The sequence below is a fragment of the Magallana gigas genome, chromosome 1, assembly GCF_963853765.1.
Source record: "Magallana gigas chromosome 1, xbMagGiga1.1, whole genome shotgun sequence".
NCBI lineage: Eukaryota > Metazoa > Mollusca > Bivalvia > Ostreida > Ostreidae > Magallana > Magallana gigas.
The window spans coordinates 16610383-16631350 of NC_088853.1; the positions used below are offsets into that span (position 1 = coordinate 16610383).

At 34.5% G+C, this 20968-nt stretch overlaps 1 protein-coding gene across 6 annotated transcripts in view; it reads left to right on the top strand.

Annotated features, from left to right (window-relative positions):
- The window catches only part of LOC105332910 (intermembrane lipid transfer protein VPS13A), an 84133-nt gene that overhangs the window by 29050 nt on the left and 34115 nt on the right, over positions 1 to 20968 (top strand). For 5 of the 6 annotated variants that reach the window (XM_066084313.1, XM_066084317.1, XM_066084333.1 and 2 more), the window contains 16 exons: positions 771 to 815; positions 1527 to 1609; positions 1908 to 2057; positions 11951 to 12068; positions 12436 to 12546; positions 12950 to 13053; positions 13265 to 13432; positions 13530 to 13858; positions 14146 to 14296; positions 14559 to 14721; positions 14878 to 15005; positions 15344 to 15519; positions 18901 to 18986; positions 19368 to 19499; positions 19772 to 19905; positions 20790 to 20906. In XM_066084313.1, coding sequence (XP_065940385.1) covers positions 771 to 815; positions 1527 to 1609; positions 1908 to 2057; positions 11951 to 12068; positions 12436 to 12546; positions 12950 to 13053; positions 13265 to 13432; positions 13530 to 13858; positions 14146 to 14296; positions 14559 to 14721; positions 14878 to 15005; positions 15344 to 15519; positions 18901 to 18986; positions 19368 to 19499; positions 19772 to 19905; positions 20790 to 20906 — 2195 coding nt within the window. The remainder of the gene's footprint in view (positions 1 to 770; positions 816 to 1526; positions 1610 to 1907; positions 2058 to 11950; positions 12069 to 12435; positions 12547 to 12949; positions 13054 to 13264; positions 13433 to 13529; positions 13859 to 14145; positions 14297 to 14558; positions 14722 to 14877; positions 15006 to 15343; positions 15520 to 18900; positions 18987 to 19367; positions 19500 to 19771; positions 19906 to 20789; positions 20907 to 20968) is intronic. The other variant, XM_066084332.1, reaches the window with a different exon arrangement.

The window sequence follows — 20968 nt, forward strand, 5'->3', positions numbered from 1 at the left end:
TTATAGGGGTTTGAAGGACCTAAAGATCAGAACTTGTTCAAATTTCATTCTTTTTTTTTTACAAAGAGTTGTCTCGCTTTGTTGTAAGAATAAGGAGCATTAATACTGTAGGCATACTAAATTTGGTGTCCAGGGAATGAATACTTACTTCAATATGATTTTTTGAAAATATTTTTCTGGAAATTTAAAGTGTAGCTACCTGTAAAGTTCTGGAGTTATCTTTCTTTTCACATTGCACTACTCATAAGTTGCTATCTAAGCAACTTGGGATACCAAGGCGTTTAGAACACTTGGAAATAAACTAGAGAATATTTTCTTTAAACATTTAATTAAAAGGGGATAATGGGGCTGTCGAAAAGCCCTTACTTTTTGTTGAAGACAAAAAAAAGTTCTAGTTTTACTTGTTTTTCTCTTTCATTTGCTCTCTCTCACATTTGTATCTTTATTTGCTCTTGATTTTTTCTCTCCCTTTTAATTAAACTCTTTAAATCTTATTTAACCTTCCTTACTCCATTGTTAAGTATCATTAATTATACCAACCTCCCTCTGTCTCTGTCTGTCTGTCTGTCTGTCTGTCTGTCTCTCTCTCTCTCTCTCTCTCTCTCTCTCTCTCTCTCTCTCTCTCTCAGAGCTCTTTTCATTCCAGATCACTATTTTACATTCTTCCATACAACTAACAAATATTATGATGCAGTTTTATTTTGTTTTCACTTGTTCTTTGTTTGTTAGCTTTTTGAGTGACATTATATTTTTATTGCATGTTCCAACAGCCACAGAAAGTTTGAATCAACAACTTGATTCTTTGACATCATCAGGTAAACTCCAGTGTTAAATATAGTAACAAATTGATAGCATGACATCATCAGGTAAACTCCAGTGTTAAATATAGTAACAAATTGATAGCATGGCATCATCAGGTATTCTCCAACCTTAAAAAAAGTTACAGTAACAAATTATTACTATGACATCAGCAGTTAGTTTCCAGTGTTACACTGATATTGAAATCATTCTATAACATAATGATTTTTCAGAAAACATTCATTGGCATATATATTTATATATACAGTAAAACACAGTAACTGTTATAGCTAACACGCTTACAATGAATTGAGGCTTACAGTGAATTGATTTTCATTCATTGAAACTTTATAATATGGTTTTAACTTGATGGATTTATCGATTTACAATTATACCAAAGTAAAATCACTGGCACTTCATTTTAAGCGTTTTACTGTATTGAATTTTATGATAATGAGAGGTAAATATCGCTTTACCCTTTATCTTGTGTTCAAAGATGGGAAGATGAAGATATAAAATTTGCAGTGATTATATACCGGTAATCCTAAGACATTCAGATAAAGTTACTCTGAGACTAATTAGTACATTCCAATAAGCCAGACTATACTCATTTGATTCAGTAACTATAGGATTATGATGCCAAACCAAATCTGTTTCCATTCTAACTATCTTGATACAATTTGCAATGGGTCAGATTCTAGATTTAATTATTTTCCTTGCTTTGACAGTGCTGGAGGGCGGACCTCTGATTAACTTGATTAACACGCCCACTAATGAGGAGACACGTCTACTGACCTTCACCTTCCACAAGGTCAGTTTCACCAACATTTTGTTCTGTGTCCATATTGATCGCCCCATGCCATGTTTAAGAACCACCATTGAATAATTGTCTGAGAAATTGATTGGTTAAAAGATATTGCAATAAAATAATACAATGCATGATAAAACTGAGTTAAATTTTGGAACATTAAAGCTGTTCTAAGACTTAACATAAAAATTTGTAAGGTTAATCACAATGCATATATTCTTTTAATATTTTAGTGTCATGAAATCTTCCCTCATTTTTGTAATATTTGTGATTTTTCAAACTGTGTTGACTGTTTGATCAGGCTGATCCAGAGGGACCTGAGTTTGAATCGACGTTTGAGAACACGGAGCAGAAGATCGGTGTAACATTTACCTCCCTTGAAGTACTGCTTCACCAGGAGGCTCTGCTTAGTGTGATGAAGTTTGCAGCTCAACTGCAGAAGAGTTTGCAGGTATAAGACATATAAAACTGTATTCCATTATCTTGATTTATTTTGTGATGTAAAATGATCCCCCCTCAAAATAGGGAAAAGGATAACCTTCCCCCAACCCTCCCATCTACACCCCTGAAAATGAAATACTTGGAAGACAGGAGATTTCAAGACCGAGGTTTCAACTTACTGTGTATTTCGTATTTTTGAATTTAGAACTGAATTTAAAAAAATAAAATGTAACTAGATACGATCTCGTTACGAGTAACGAGTAGGTCTTCCTTGCGATTTCTGTTTTAAATCATACCATGAATAATCGATACAATTCTAGAATTATCCCCCCCCCCTCCCACTTTCAGATAATGTATACAAATCCATTATTACGTGATAAATGGGTGTGGCAATGAGTTTTCCAGATAGATATTGCTACAATTAACAACTTTGCTTTTATAATACATTACGAAATCTTAATCGTTTTTATGTAATTTGTAAAAGACTTTACGAGTTTCTTGCCCCCCCCCCCCCCCCCAAAAAAAAAGGGACCAGCCCCTTTTTCTTGATTTCTTTGAAAAGGTCTTAAGAATATTAACAATTTTTGTTCTTACACCCATCTAAAATTGTTGATCATTTTTGAGATACAAATGTATGAATATTTTAGGGGCCAGCCCTCTAGATCCTTAATGGGGACAGAAATTCGTGCTTTGATAACTGGAATCGATTTAAATCATTAATTCAAACATTTTCTCTTCTATGATGTCTAACAAAATATGTCTACTTCTCTAGTTATATTGAGTCAAAGTTTAAGTACTCTGGCCCCTAAAAATCCCTAATTACGTAATAAATGGGCGTGGCAATAATTTTTTCTAATAGATATTGGTACGATCAACAACTTTGCTTCTATAATGCATTACAAAATCTTTATCGTTTTTAAGTTATTTGTAATAGGGTTAACGAGTGCATTGGCCCCTAATTTAAGGGGCCAGCCCCTTTTTCTTGATTTGTTTGAAAAGGTCTTGAGAATACAAATAATTTTTGTTCTTACACCCATGTAATATTGTTGATCATTTCTGAGATACAAATGTATGAATATTTTAGGGGCCAGCCCTCTAGATCATTAATGGGGACGGAAATTCGTGTTTTGATAAGTGGAATCGATTTAAATCATAAATTCAAACATTTTCTCTTCTATGATGTCTAACAAAATATTTCTACTTTTCTAGTTATTTTTCGTCAAAGTTTAAGTACTGTGGCCCCTAAAAATCCCTAATTACGTAATAAATGGGCGTGGCAATGATTTTTTCTAATAGATATTGGTACGATCAACAACTTTGCTTCTATAATGCATTACAAAATCTTTTTCGTTTTTAAGTTAATTGTAATAGAGTTTAAGAGTGCCTTGGCCCCTAAAAAAAGGGGCCAGCCCCTTTTTCTTGATTTTATACGAAAGGTCTCATGAATACTAACATTTTTTGTTCTTATATCCATCTAAAATTGTTGATCACTTTTGAGATACAAATGATTGAATATTTTAGGGGCCAGCCCTCTAGATCCTTAATGGGGACAGAAATGCGTGTTTTGATAAGTGGAATCAATTTAAATCATTTATTCAAACATTTTCTCTTCTATGATGTCTAACAAAATATGTATACTTTTCTAGTTATTTTTCGTCAAAGTTTAAGTACTTTGGCCCCTAAAAATCCCTAATTACGTAATAAATGGGCGTGGCAATGTTTTTTTCCTAAAAGATATTGGTACGATCAACAACTTTGCTTCTATAATGCATTACAAAATCTTTATCGTTTTTATGTTATTTGTAATAGAGTTTATGAGTGTCTTGGCCCCTAATTTAAGGGGCCAGCCCCTATTTCATGATTTTGTTGAAAAGAACTTTCGATTATCTACCTTTTTTGTTATATATGTTTTGACAAAATATCAACTCATAAAAAGATACAGATCAAAACGTATGAAAAATTTGATTCGAAATTCGTACCCAATTTTCGAGCCTAGGCGAGCTCATAGAAATGGCGCCACTGGCGCCAAAAAACTACATTGTGCACAACTTCAACCTATGGTCTACCTATCCTGAAAATTTCATATTCCTATCTCTGATAGTCTCTGAGTTTATGTCTGCACAAAATGGGTCGTAAAAACTGACAAAATCGGCCGTAAATCGGAACCGGAAGTGCCGATTTCAAAATTTCAAAAAACTTCTAGAATTATGACCACTGGCTATCATCTGAGAAAAAATGGTCGAAATCGGCCGAATAGTTTTCGAGAAATCGCGTGCACAAAATTCGTGGAAAAAAATAATAATAACTAGATACGATCTCGTTACGAGTAACGAGTAGGTCTTCCTTGCGATTTCTGTTTTTAATCATACCATGAATAATCGATATATTTTAGAATTACCCCCCCCCCCCCACACACACACACACACACACTTTCAGATAATGTATACAAATCCCTAATTACGTAATAAATGGGTGTTGCAATGAGTTTTCCAGATAGATATTGCTACAATTAACAACTTTGCTTTTATAATGCATTACGAAATCTTAATCGTTTTTATGTAATTTGTAATATACTTTACGAGTTTCTTGCCCCCCCCCCCAAAAAAAAGGGGGCCAGCCCCTTTTTCTTGATTTCTTTGAAAAGGTCTTAAGAATACTAACAATTTTTGTTCTTACACCCATCTAAAATTGTTGATCATTTTTTAGATACAAATGATTGAATATTTTAGGAGCCAGGCCTCTAGATCCCTAATGGGGACAGAAATTCGTGTTTTGATAAGTGGAATCGATTTCAATCACTAATTCAAACATTTTCTTTTCTATGATGTCTAACAAAATATGTCTTCTTCTCTATTTATATTGCGTCAACGTTTAAGTACTTTGGCCCCTAAAAATCCCTAATTGCGTAATAAATGAACGTGGCAATGATTTTTTCTAATGGATATTGGTACGATCAACAACTTTGCTTCTATAATGCATTACAAAATCTAAATCGTTTTTAAGTTATTTGTAATAGAGTTTACGAGTGCCTTGGCCCCTAAATAAAGGGGCCAGCCCCTTTTTCCTGATTTCGTTGGAAAGAACTATTGATTCTCTGCCACTTTTGTTGTATATGTTTTAACAAAATATCAACTGATAAAAAGATATAAATCAAAACGTGTGAAAATTTTGAAAGAAAATTCGTACCCAATTTTCGTGCCCAGGCGAGCTCCAAGAAATGGCGCAACAGGCATTAAACAACTACATGCTGCACAACTTCAAACTATAGTCTACCTATCCTGAAAATTTCATATTCATATCTCTTATGGTTTTCGAGTTTATAGCTGCACAAAATGGGTCGTTAAAAATTACAAAATGGCCGACAATTCGGTACCGGAAGTGACTACGAAAAAATTAAGAAAAATGTATGAAGTTTAGATCACGCCCAAACATCTGTGAAAAAATGGTTGAGATCGGTCGAACAGATTTCGAGAAATCTCGTGCACAAAATTTGGAAAATAATAATAACTAGAACTTTTTTTGTCTTCAACAAAAAGTAAGGGCTTTTCGACAGCCCCAGTTTCCCTTTATTATTTAAAGTGTCAAAAAAATATCTCTAATCTAAATTTTCTAAACGCCTCGGTTTAACCAGTTGCTTAAATAGGAATTTATGAGTACTGCAGTATGAAAAGAAAGATTACTCCAGAATTTAACAAGTAGCTACACTTCTAATTTTCAGAAGAATATTTTCAAAAAATCATTTCAAAGTAAGTATTCATTCATGGGACGCAAAACTTGGTATGCCAAGAGTATTTATTCTCTACATTCTTAGAGCAAAGCGAGATAACTCTTCCAAAAACAATTTTGAAATTTAAACAAGATGTTATCTTTGGGCCTTCAAAACCCCTTTAAGGAGTCAAAAAGTGGCCCCTCGGACCATATTTTTTAAATTGTACTCTCTACTCTGAACTCTAAGCCGAAAAGATTTTAAAAATCGGATGAAAAATATAAAAGTTACAGCTAAAGGGCTGTTTTCAACTTTGACCCCTCTAGATCCCTTATTTTTCAAAATTTTAATCCCAAAACCTTTTCCGGTCTGCGTATTTGGTCCTTCATTTGAAAAGTTAAATATGAACATATTTACTTGAAAACTGTTTGAGAAAACGAAGCACGCGTGAATTCAGTTTATCATTAAAACACCCATAGACGATTTTTAATCAACTTATAAAACCGGAAGTTGTGAATGGTTTCAAACGAAACTTTAAATATATGATAATTATGACAGTTTTAACATTTCCCATTCCTCATTTAACAAATTTGTTGGTAATTTCAATTTTTACTTTTTTCATCCCCCCTTTTTTCATAGTTTGAAGTCTAATATCTCGAAAACAGCAAGAGATAGAAAAAAGTTGTCGCTTACAATTTTGTATATCAAACTATGAAGTATCTAAATCCAAAATTTCATAGTTTATAATCAAAAAATAAAATAGATACAAAGGTCCTTTTAATATTTTGTTTTTTTGCATGTGTAAACCGGAAGTATATAGAGCGGAAGTCCAAAAAGGGACATACGGGAGAACTAAAAAATTGCTAAAAGAATCAAACATTAAATTTTTATTTTTCGGTTCCGTTTTCAAAAAATCGCCGACGAAACTTTGTCGAGAAGAATAATAATAATAAAACAGAACGAAAACAATAGGTCTTTTCGACCGAAAGTCGAAAAGCCCTAATAACTAGATACGACCTCGTTACGAGTAACGAGTAGGTCTTCCGTCCGATTTTTTTTTTTTTTTTTTAGATAAAATGATACCATGAGATATCGATACGATTTCAAAATTACCCCCCCCCCCCCCCAAAAAAAAAAAAAAAAATTGAAGATAAAGAATAAAAACCCTAATTACGTCAGACATGGGCCTGACGATGACTCTTTCAAACCGATAATGTAGAGATCAACAACTTTGATTTTTATAATGCATAACAAAATATTTATCGTTTTCAAGTTATTCGTAATAGAATTTACGAGTCTCTTGGTCCCTAATTAAAGGGACCAGCCCCTTTTTCTTGATTTTATTGGATAGAACTTTTGATTCTCTACTACTTTTGTTCTATATGTCTTGTCAAAATATCAACTGATAAAAAGATACAGATCAAAACATATGGAAATTTTGATTCGAAATCTGTACCCCATTTTTGTGCCTAAGCAAGCTCCAAGGAATAGCGCCACTGGTGCAAAACAACTAAATAGTGCACAACTTCAAACCATGCTCTACCTATCCTGAAAATTTCAAAGTCATATCTCTTATAGTTTCTGAGATCAACTCTGCACAAAATTGGTCGTAAAAAATTACAAAATCGACCGTAAATCCGGACCGGAAGTGACGACGACAAAAAATTCAAAAACATATAAAATTCAGATAATTTCCCATCATCTGTGAAAAAATTGTTCAGATCGGTTGAGTAGATTTCGAGAAATCGCGTGCACAAAATTTGGAAAAAAAAAATAATAATAAACGGTACGAAAACAATAAGGTCTTCCGTTGGAAACGGAAGACCTTAATAAGGTAAAATATTGAAATCACGCGTTCTTCGTTTTCTCGCACAGTTTAAAAGTGAAGCTTTCCATATTTCATCTATATAATGATTAACGTTATGAGCAGACCTAGAAAGGGTCTTGGGAATAAAACTGCCAAAAATTAAGGGTTTTAGAGGGGGCTAACCCCCCCCCCCCAAAAAAAAAAAACAAATGAAAAAAAAAAAACTAACAAAAAATTGTAACTTTTATACTATTCATCTGATTTTTAAAATCTTTTCGGTTTATTGTACAGAGGAGAGAATACAATTTAAAAAATGTGGTCCGGGGGTTACTTTTTGACACCTTTTAGGAGTTTAAGGCGACTAAAAATGACTATTGAATCTTCAGCTGCCGTGTATGGCTTGATCTGTAGGGGAAAAATTTGAAACTCCCGATCCTTTCACTCAATTTTAAATAAAAACTCATGTAAATGTACATCGGTCCTCATTCTTATTGTCGGCCAAATCTTAAGCAGAATGAACAATTTATAATTAAAATCCTGAAATCAAACAGCACGTATTGATTGTACGGGGAATCAAAATGTACACAGTGCACGGGATGTAAGCAAACGTATAACTATTCAGATGCATGTATATTTTTTGTATTTTGTTAAATCAGAAAAGATATGCATTATTTCTGAATGTTGAAACTGTGAAAATTACAGTCATCGATTTTATACTGAATAAATTTACATGTTACGTGTTTCGTCATTTCTTCATTTATCAAGCATAATTATATCAATCCCATTTAATTCAAACAGTAGATTATCCTTGTAAACGACGTGAAAAAAACTTTTAAAACAGAAATACATGTGCAGAATGCATAACTAATTGTTTATCGACATCCTTGCGTTGGTGTAAACTGAACCCGCGATTTCTACTTTCGGTTTGCTTTCCGATCGCAGCTTTTGAAACTGACATGTTCCCCACTGTTCAATCAATTACTAACATTATTTAGACCTGACCTTTCTATTTATGTCCTTACCGTGGCATTAACACACTCTCACGTCCATGAATTAAGTGGTTTTGATTGCACTCTCTGCATGGTCAATGAAATTCGTACGCGCGAACCCAAAGGTGCGTTCCAATCCCACCTCAGACAACATTATTCAACTTATTGTCTACCACTCTTAAACGCCATGCACATAACGATTTTTGTAGAAGATTGTGCAGGATTTGGTATCACTAGATACGACCTCGTTACGAGTAACGAGTAGGTCTTCCGTCCGATTTTTTTTTTTTTTTTTTAGATAAAATGATACCATGAGATATCGATACGATTTCAAAATTACCCCCCCCCCCCCCCCCAAAAAAAAAAAAAAATTGAAGATAAAGAATAAAAACCCTAATTACGTCAGACATGGGCCTGACGATGACTCTTTCAAACCGATAATGTAGAGATCAACAACTTTGATTTTTATAATGCATAACAAAATATTTATCGTTTTCAAGTTATTCGTAATAGAATTTACGAGTCTCTTGGTCCCTAATTAAAGGGACCAGCCCCTTTTTCTTGATTTTATTGGATAGAACTTTTGATTCTCTACTACTTTTGTTCTATATGTCTTGTCAAAATATCAACTGATAAAAAGATACAGATCAAAACATATGGAAATTTTGATTCGAAATCTGTACCCCATTTTTGTGCCTAAGCAAGCTCCAAGGAATAGCGCCACTGGTGCAAAACAACTAAATAGTGCACAACTTCAAACCATGCTCTACCTATCCTGAAAATTTCAAAGTCATATCTCTTATAGTTTCTGAGATCAACTCTGCACAAAATTGGTCGTAAAAAATTACAAAATCGACCGTAAATCCGGACCGGAAGTGACGACGACAAAAAATTCAAAAACATATAAAATTCAGATAATTTCCCATCATCTGTGAAAAAATTGTTCAGATCGGTTGAGTAGATTTCGAGAAATCGCGTGCACAAAATTTGGAAAAAAAAAATAATAATAAACGGTACGAAAACAATAAGGTCTTCCGTTGGAAACGGAAGACCTTAATAAGGTAAAATATTGAAATCACGCGTTCTTCGTTTTCTCGCACAGTTTAAAAGTGAAGCTTTCCATATTTCATCTATATAATGATTAACGTTATGAGCAGACCTAGAAAGGGTCTTGGGAATAAAACTGCCAAAAATTAAGGGTTTTAGAGGGGGCTAACCCCCCCCCCCCCCAAAAAAAAAAACAAATGAAAAAAAAAAAACTAAAAAAAAATTGTAACTTTTATACTATTCATCTGATTTTTAAAATCTTTTCGGTTTATTGTACAGAGGAAAGAATACAATTTAAAAAATGTGGTCCGGGGGTTACTTTTTGACACCTTTTAGGAGTTTAAGGCGACTAAAAATGACTATTGAATCTTCAGCTGCCGTGTATGGCTTGATCTGTAGGGGAAAAATTTGAAACTCCCGATCCTTTCACTCAATTTTAAATAAAAACTCATGTAAATGTACATCGGACCTCATTCTTATTGTCGGCCAAATCTTAAGCAGAATGAACAATTTATAATTAAAATCCTGAAATCAAACAGCACGTATTGATTGTACGGGGAATCAAAATGTACACAGTGCACGGGATGTAAGCAAACGTATAACTATTCAGATGCATGTATATTTTTTGTATTTTGTTAAATCAGAAAAGATATGCATTATTTCTGAATGTTGAAACTGTGAAAATTACAGTCATCGATTTTATACTGAATAAATTTACATGTTACGTGTTTCGTCATTTCTTCATTTATCAAGCATAATTATATCAATCCCATTTAATTCAAACAGTAGATTATCCTTGTAAACGACGTGAAAAAAACTTTTAAAACAGAAATACATGTGCAGAATGCATAACTAATTGTTTATCGACATCCTTGCGTTGGTGTAAACTGAACCCGCGATTTCTACTTTCGGTTTGCTTTCCGATCGCAGCTTTTGAAACTGACATGTTCCCCACTGTTCAATCAATTACTAACATTATTTAGACCTGACCTTTCTATTTATGTCCTTACCGTGGCATTAACACACTCTCACGTCCATGAATTAAGTGGTTTTGATTGCACTCTCTGCATGGTCAATGAAATTCGTACGCGCGAACCCAAAGGTGCGTTCCAATCCCACCTCAGACAACATTATTCAACTTATTGTCTACCACTCTTAAACGCCATGCACATAACGATTTTTGTAGAAGATTGTGCAGGATTTGGTATCACTAGATACGACCTCGTTACGAGTAACGAGTAGGTCTTCCGTCCGATTTTTTTTTTTTTTTTTTAGATAAAATGATACCATGAGATATCGATACGATTTCAAAATTACCCCCCCCCCCCCCAAAAAAAAAAAAAAATTGAAGATAAAGAATAAAAACCCTAATTACGTCAGACATGGGCCTGACGATGACTCTTTCAAACCGATAATGTAGAGATCAACAACTTTGATTTTTATAATGCATAACAAAATATTTATCGTTTTCAAGTTATTCGTAATAGAATTTACGAGTCTCTTGGTCCCTAATTAAAGGGACCAGCCCCTTTTTCTTGATTTTATTGGATAGAACTTTTGATTCTCTACTACTTTTGTTCTATATGTCTTGTCAAAATATCAACTGATAAAAAGATACAGATCAAAACATATGGAAATTTTGATTCGAAATCTGTACCCCATTTTTGTGCCTAAGCAAGCTCCAAGGAATAGCGCCACTGGTGCAAAACAACTAAATAGTGCACAACTTCAAACCATGCTCTACCTATCCTGAAAATTTCAAAGTCATATCTCTTATAGTTTCTGAGATCAACTCTACACAAAATTGGTCGTAAAAAATTACAAAATCGACCGTAAATCCGGACCGGAAGTGACGACGACAAAAAATTCAAAAACATATAAAATTCAGATAATTTCCCATCATCTGTGAAAAAATTGTTCAGATCGGTTGAGTAGATTTCGAGAAATCGCGTGCACAAAATTTGGAAAAAAAAAATAATAATAAACGGTACGAAAACAATAAGGTCTTCCGTTGGAAACGGAAGACCTTAATAATAAGAAACAGTACGAAAACAATAAGGTCTTCCGTTGGAAATGGAAGACCTTAATAATAATAATAAGAAACAGTACGAAAACAATAAGGTCTTCCGTTGGAAACGGAAGACCTTAAATATTTATGATCTTAGTCTTGATTTAAGTTTCGACATGTTTACATTTATGTGAGGGCTTGTTAACTGAGTCTAATAATTTTTATCTGTATAAATCTTTTAACAGTTACATGTTGCTGTTTAAAAAAAAAAAACTTAATGTTTGATCATAAAATAAAACAGTGTCACTCTTTTTTGAAAGCTTTGTTTATTATGTTAATTTTTTAGGTTGAAGAATCTCCGACCAAGGAAGCAAAGACCAAAGCAGAAGACCAGAAAAAGAAGGAGGACCAACCAAAGACCGCAAAAGATAAACAGGCCGGGTCAAAGGGGTCACAGCAAAAAGGTAGGTCATCAAGTTCAAAAGTTCAAGGTCAGTGTATCATAAGGTCAGAGAAAGGTCAAAGTTTGTTACAAAGAAAAAAAATTAGAGTACAAGTGAGATTAAAGTTGAAAAAAATATCATTATGATGTCGAAGAGAGGTCACCTGTTTAAAATTAAGGTTAATGTGGGGAAAAGGTCAGAAAAATTAATGTTCACATTATAAGGTCAGAACAAACTCAGACAGGAAGGATAGATAGTGCAGAAACACATAATGTTCACCACTGGACAGGTCCGTAGTTGGTACCCTTAGTATGCAATACAGAAACCCCTGATTCTTTGAATCAGAAAATCTATGTACAGTATGTATATATACATTAATGTTTTGCAGGGAAAGTTAAGGATACAGAGAGGATAAACCTTCGTGTGACCGCTGAGCTGGAGGGATTTGGAGTGGCAGTGTGTACAAATAACACCGTCATAACAAATGCCAGGATCAATGGTAAGAAAGATCAGCATCTGAACTCATTCTAAACAATGTTAAGAGATATGCAATCAGGTTAGTGTTTATTTACAGTACTTGTGTTGATGTGAATAATATTCTTGGGCATTAGTTTTTGTGGGTATTGTGAAAACATAAAGTTGCAAGGATATGTAAATTAGTGCAAAAAATCTTCCTGTTCAAACTGTCACAATATATCTCTTACTTTGATGAGCATTGATTTCATTGATCATCACAAAAATTTTCTTTAAATAATGTTCTTTAAATAAAAATCAAATCTCACTATTCCATAATGAAACAGTGAATGCACTAACTTTGAATACAAAATGAATTTTGACTAGAAAGTTTTTGATGGAAAATATCCTCTTTCATGCAGTATATGACACACAGATGTGTTTTACAGGTATATCAGCAGGTGTAGTGATACAGGACAGCAAGACTGTTGTAACGTCAGAACTAAGGGAGGTCACTGTGTATGACTCCAATACAAAAACCAAGTATCCAAAGGTAAGAAGTCATTATCAGGGAGGTGTCTGTGTTTTGGACTAAGTGATCAGTATTTATGTTAATAACGGAAAGCAAGCAGTCTTTAAGTTAGAGGCTCAAAGGGATCAGTTAGAGTAAGGGAGCAGTCTCTTTATACTTAAGAGAGCAGTGTTTGTGCTAGAAACAGTTTTCAATGCATGGTGTTATTAGTACTAAATGATGTCTTTTACAGATTGTAGAAATCAAGGGTGATGCTGTGTTGAAGCTGAACCTGACGATTTACAATAACGCGACAGAGGGTGATAAATACTCGGACATGTCATGTGTAGACACCAGCGTGGACGTCCAGCTTGGATGTATTAGAGGGGTGTTCCTGATGAGATTTGTCAGCGATTTACTGGTAATCTAGAATTTATTGTTTCATTTGACAACTTGTCTTTAAGTTCTACACCTGATCTTCAACAAGATTTCTTTCCAAATCATATGTCTCTAAACAGGAATACCTGAATGGTTTCCAAGTAGAGGAGTTAGAAAGTCAGATTGAGGCCGCCAAGGGGAAAGTCCGCGAGGCATCCGAGGCCATGACTGAGAGTGCAAAGGTCGCCATGGCCCAGTTAGCAGAGAAATCGCCTCGCGTATCCATCAAGGTCTCCATGAGTGCCCCCGTTATCCTAGTTCCTCAGCGCTCCGATTCCTTGAATGTCTTAATGGTGGACTTTGGACATCTTGATGTCAGTAATTCATTCAGTCCTGTCAAGACAGACGCCAAAATCCCGGCAGTTCTGGACGCAATGAAGATTGATTTGAAGTCGCTGAAGGTTGCTCGGTAGGTAATGATGAAGTCACAAATAAAACATGATTTCATCAGAATTGCTAAAGAATGAAATCACGCTTAAAGCAAAGTCAGTTTCATTCCTCTAAATTTGGAATTATATTTTAGAATCAGAAGGCTTTACTTTATGTTTTTTTTTCTCAATGGTACCGTAATGAAGGTCAGAATTCACTTGTATTGGTGTGACAAAGATATCTAATACATGTATCCCAATTAATGTGTTGAGAGCATTTAAGTTGTTATATTGCCATCTAGAGCTCTGGGTCATTTTGAAATTTCAGAGCGGAGTTGAGCACAGAGAAGGAAGTGGTGGGACAGTGCCTAGTTTTAGAACCGGTATCGCTTAACCTGTCTGTTACCAGGAACCTGGCATTTGGATGGTACAAGGAAATCCCTGCCGTGGATATCGGTGGTCAGCTGGAGAGCATAGAGGTCAGTTTGAGGTCAATATGAAAATAGTTAGACCAAAGGTCAAGGTCACAAAGAGGTTCGTCAAAGGTCAAGATCATTAAATACAACAAGGAAACCAATCAATAAGCGGCATTGTTTTTGAGAGATATTTGTATTTTGATATCATGAATTATATGATGAAAAAAGTATTTTTATTTTGTAATGAAAAGGTAAAAATTCATAATCTTACAACAAACCATCTTGCAGTACACGTACCTAATAAAAATATCCTTGCAATTTTTAGGCGACTATGAGTCAAGGTGACTACAAAGTCATTATGACCTTGCTCAGTGACAACTTGTCTGAAGGTCAGAAGTCTGACACAGTTGCTGGATCATCAAAGGTCAAGGACACAGAAATGACCCCAGCCCAAGGTCAAACCGTTGATACAGAGAAAACCACCACAGGTATGTAAGGTTGATGTAATTTATAAAAATCTACTTTTTTTTATTTGGCAATGAAATAGTTATGTAACTTGTGTGATTTTTTTAATTTAAAAATGGTAAATTGTGTATATTATTGTCAATACCTGTGTGGTGTTAAAAAATTATCTCCTTTGACAGCTGGTGCACCTGCCATAACTTTGACCCCTCCGGAGCAGTCGGATACATATAAGCTCCACACTCAGCTCAAGTTCCAGTTCCAGATCAACTCTCTCTCAGCCACACTGTACTCAGGGGAAAGTACACTGGTGAGTGAAGGAGAGAGAGAGAGAGAGAGAGAGAGAGAGAGAGAGAGAGAGAGAGAGGAGAGAGAGGAAAATCTATACAATCTTGATATTCTTTTGTGGAGTAGAAAGTGTGTAGGGGATGAGATAGGGAGATGTCAAATCTTCTTTAAAGGGTAGGGATGGTGTTGAATTAATTTAAGAGAAGGATACGCAAAAATGGAGACAGAGTCATAGATGCATGATGGACTAATAAACAGAATGTAGGATGAGAGAGAGAGAAATGGAAAGAGTAAGAGAAAATATTTGCTTTGTCTCCTGGGATAAACACCATTGCTACTTGTTAGTTTTTTCTTCTTTAGACAACAGATGGTCAGAATTCTCGATCGGTTGACCAGGCCCTCGGTCAGTTCATGATTGAGGTCGTCGGGGTCAAAGGTGAGATGAAGAGTGATGGCTCCTTGACAACCAGTGTCATTCTCAAAGACACAGTGGTGGATGACAAGAGGAAGCAGAAACAGGAAGCGGGCATAAAGAGGTAAACTTAAGGAGAATCAGCACCCTGTTAGGGGAGATAACTAGTGATTTTACTTATAACATTATTTTATCAGAGAATATATCTGTAACTATAGATTTGGTTATTATATTGAAATTCATTAATATTTGATGGGGTGTTAGATGGTTTTATGCTCATAACTCGGAAAAAGATAACTGGCTTTTTGCTCATCATAATTGTAACATTATTGGGTAATAAATATGTAACTCTGGATTTGGTTATTAACCTGAATTTATTTACATTGAAAGTGGGAATTACTGGCTTTGCTCATTATAACTCATTTTCTGGAGATATAACACGTGTAACCTTGGATTCAGAAATTTATCAAGATTGAAAGGGAGATAAATTGCTTGATACTTAATTGCTTGATACTTAAATTTTGAGCTTGACCATCATTTTCATAGGAAATGACTTGGCCTTTCTTGTAAACTGATGTGCTAGTATTTTCATCAAGAAAATTGCTCATGCATTTTCATTTCCATGTTTCATAAATTGCAACTGATATTTTAATTCAACTTTGACCATGTGATGAAGAAGAAATTAGACTTCCTGTTCCTTCTGTGAATTCATCGAATTCATTGACTGTAATACATGTTCTATTTGACAATGTATGGTGTCTCATATATTGGGAGCCAAGATTTCCCCAAATCAAGCAATACATTGTACCGTAATGTATCGTGTATAATACGCACTCGTGTATAATACGCACCCCCAAAGTTGCCCAAAAAATAGCGAAAAAACAGCAGGTCCTATGTATAACACGCACCCAAAAATGGCGAAATCAACGGCCGCAATTTCCCCCCAAACAATCGATGTTTCATGATAATTTTATAATCCATGCGCAATTTCTTTAATTTTGTGATCGGAACATAGCACAATGATGAAAATCGACGGCCGCCATTTTTCCAAATAACTATCGATGTTTAATGATAATTTTGTAACCCAAGCGCAATTACTGTAATTTAGTGATCGGAACATTGCCCAAGCGATATTAGAGTCAAAGTTCTTACAATTTTACTTAAAAAGGACGGCATGATTTACATGGGCGGTATCAAATATCATTAGACACTTCGTAAAACAGTGGAAAAGTTGAAGATCATCATACGTAGGGAAGAACGGCAACCGAGCTTAAAAGTTATAATGTTTGCAGATATAAACCAAAACAACATCAAAAGATTAATTATAGTCAAACTCATTGATTGTTGTTAAATAAACATTCTGAAGAAACGTATGTATGTCGTATATCGTCATTATCAAGTCGTACAAATGATCGATTTATTTCTAACAGTGTCTATGTAAAACAATAGCGTGTAACTGCATTACTGGATACAAAGTAAACAAGTTTCATCAAATCATAGTAATTGCTAAGCTTTCTGCACTTGAAAACACCCTGTGAAGTCCGACACAAGACAGGTGCATGCTTCTGACACCAGAAATTGTTAAACAAACATTGACCACGCGCCGAGTCAACAGGTGATTGCTTACGTAATGGCGATTACACTGGCGATATTTAAACTTGTTTGATGCAAGAAATAGTGTTGAGAGTGGATAAATATTTCAATACATGGAAATAAAACTAAGAATAAGGTATTTCTGATGCAGTAAATTTGGTATTCACTCGTACAACTTGCATAACGCGCTATATCAGCAGAAAATATACACTCATACAACTTGCATAACACGCTATATCGGCAGTCACGTCTCCCGAGGTAATTAAGAATCACGGCTTGAAAAAATGGGGTAAAATTTTAGTCCTATGTATAACACGCACCCCCCACTTTTGATCAAATTTTGGCTGAAAAAAAGTGCGTGTTATACACGTGACATTACGGTATGATGAAAGAACCCGAAAATAAACCAAAGTATTTTTCTTAAAATGTTCATGCCCTGTTGTTAATCTATCAAATTTATTGATTCAAGTACTGTATACAGGTTTATTTTTGCTCCTTGATTGATCAATTGAACAATAATTTCTCTGAATCATATGTCATTGATACTGTAAACATATTATATTTAGCATGTACAATATTTGGCAGGAAATGTTTTTCGATAAGTTAGCATGGAATTGAATTCAATTGGCGTTTTTCTGAATGTACTTATTCTAATACATAATTATATCAAAGGCATTTAGCGATGTACTCGAATAAGCAGAAGTCACTTTCCACCAAAAAACGCTAAAAAGAATACCCAGTGAAATGTTACACATTTACAATAATAAATTGTTCGATTGAATAATGACAGGCGCATGTGTTATGGACAGTTCTTCAGCTATATCAGGTCATTTCATTGGTTTATACAATTTCATGCTTTGTTACCTATAGCTCCCATCCTCCCATAAGGTAAAAAACCTATTAAATGAAAAAAAAAATGTCTGCATGAATTTTGAATTTTATTTCAACTAATAACAATTGTTTTGTTTCGGATCATCTTGCATTGTCAAAAACACATATTATTAAGAATTCCAACTTTTGGCCAATTTCCCTTGTTTTCTATTCTTATTAACTGCTGTGTTCATTAGGGGTATTTGTCAATATTAAGTTCAGTAATTACCATAACTGTAAATAGTTTAGTTTTTATTTTGCTTTTATTTAACAGCAATATTTTCATATAAAAAAAATTGATGTCAGGGATTTGTTTCGGATTCCTGTTTATTTTAGTTTCTGATCAGTAGAATCTGATGTATCGTATTAAGCACGTACAGTTATTTGACAGAAAATATCAAGGCAATGTCAGATATATAATTATGATAAATAAAAGAGCATACAGCTAAGTATGATACATTTGCGATTATCATTCTATCATATCTGCATGCTAATGATATTTACAGAATATTATTGTCTATTAGATTTTTCTTTGATTACGAGTTTCTATCCATTTCATTTCAAACTAACTATTCTTTCATTTGTATTTTTCAGTTATAAGCATATTAATAAAAGAAATTATGAAGCTTCATCCCATGAAAATTTATCATCTAGCATGTTTTTAGCTCTGAATTTCCTTTCAACATGAAAACAAAATGGAATTTGATTAATATGTACAACTATCACACAAAATCCTCAGATGCCTTGAAAAATCTTCATACACTCTATGCATTGAAAATTTTGTATTATGTATAAATGTTTCCCATTCATCCAACTGAATTGATAATAATAAATAAAATATCAATTATTTGCATTTCATATTTACCATTCATTCATTCTTTTATAAATACATTTGTGCATTAATTCATTCTGTCAATATGTGGCATCAATATAATCATCTGTATCTGTACATCCACATAATACATTAATATTCAGTCTCATTTTCAAATCAAAATGTAGTCAAGAGTTGATATTTTTGTCTTGACATATTTAAATTTTTCAGGATGATAGAGAGAGTGACCTCAGGAGGGAAGAAGAATGATATGATAGATGTACAGTTCACTCAGGATCCTTCCCAGAATAAAGATGGTGGGTGTAGGGGAGAGAGAGAGAGAAAGAGAGAATGAGAATGATATGATAGATGTACAGTTCACTCAGGATCCCTCCCAGAATAAAGATGGTGGGTGTAGCAGAGAGAGAGAGAGAAAGAGAGAGAGAGAGAGAGACAGGCAGAGAGACAAAGAGGGAGATTGAGATTATTTATATTATAGATGTACCAAGGATCCTACACAGAATGAAGATGATAGAGAGAGAGAGAATGAAAAAGCCGGTCATTCAAATTATTGTAGAAGATATGTGCCATGTAAGGGAGAAAGAGGAGGTGGAGGTGTGTCTGGGTTTTTTGATGCCCCAATATTTACAATGCTGTAATAACATTAAATAAAGCTAGCATTTCTCTCTGTATTTCAGTGAATGTGAAGGTTTGCAGTATTCGGGTGGTGGTCTGTCTTGATTTCCTGATGCCCCTCGCTGACTTCTTCACCAGTGGACTCCCAGACTCCAAACCTGCCCCGCCCACTACAGGAAACGCCCACTCCAAAGGTACAATTTAAGAGAAACAAACAGACAGATTAAACTAATAACAATAAGTGAAAAACATATGATTCATAAGTAAGTCTGGTTTTATTTGGTGTTTCATGGGGTTATGCTTCTTTTCAATTTAAAAGTTTGATTTTCTATGTACATATAGTATGATATGGGTTATTATTAAATGACGGTGGCTACACCATACAAACCTCAGCCCCATCTCCCCGTGATAAGATTTACTCCTCTTGATTTTCAATGTAATATAATGAGTTATTATTGATTGACAGTGGCTACACCATCCAAAGCTCCGCCCCCGCCTCCCCCTACAAGTGAGATGTCAGTAACTGTCAGCATGGAGACGCCAGAGATCATCCTGATAGAGGACCAGATGGACCCCGCCTCCAACTCACTCCTACTCAGTGTATGTATCGAACCAGATATCTTGCGTAGATATCAACTCATTACTATTATGTGTATTTTATGTATTGAACCAGATATCTTGTGAAGATATCAACTCATTACTATTATGTGTATTTTATGTATTGAACCAGATATCTTGTGAAGATATCAACTCATACTATTATGTGTATGACTGTATAAAACCATAAAATGATAATTATGCCCCCCTTTGAAGAAGGGAGGGCATTGTTGCTTTGCTGCTGTCTGTCGGTCGGTCTGTCGATCGGTCCACCAACAGTTTCCATTCATTTTCTTCACAGATGATGAACATATTGGAATGAAATTTGGTATACAGGTTTATCAAGATAATATCTAGGTCAAGTTCGATAATGGGTAAGATCGAGCAATTTTCGACAGAGTTATGGCCCTTGGATGTAGAAAAATTCCAGTTATTTGCAGTTTCCACTCATTTTCTTCGCAGAGGATGAACATATTGGAATGAAATTTGGTATACAAATTTATCATGATAATATCTAGGTCAAGTTCGATATTTGGTACAATTGAAAATTTTTTGACAGAATTATGGCCCTTGGATGTAGAAAAATTCCAGTTACTTGTATTTGCAGTTTCCACTCATTTTCTTCACAGAGGATGAACATATCATAAGGAAATTTGGTATACAGGTTTCGTTATCATGATAATATATACCTCAATTTCGATATTGGGTGCAATCGAGCAATTTTCGACAGAGTTATCCTCCTTGGACTTAGAAAAATTCCAGTTATTTGCAGTTTACGTTGACTTCATTTTCTTTGTGGATGTTTCCAAGGGAGGGGGGCATAAGTGTTTCACAAACATCTCTTGTTGTATTTGTGATTCAGATATTTACATCCTTTCAATTTACAGATGGGGGTGGAGTTCAGAATGAGGGTGACGCCGGAAACCCAGGATATGTCAGCCAGTGTCAACAGTCTACAGATTGCCTCGGCCATATTTAATGAGAGAGAGAAACGCAGGGCTCAGGTAATGTACTACATAAAACATTCTGAAGATTCCTTTATTTGAGTTCAAAATTTTGTGATTCT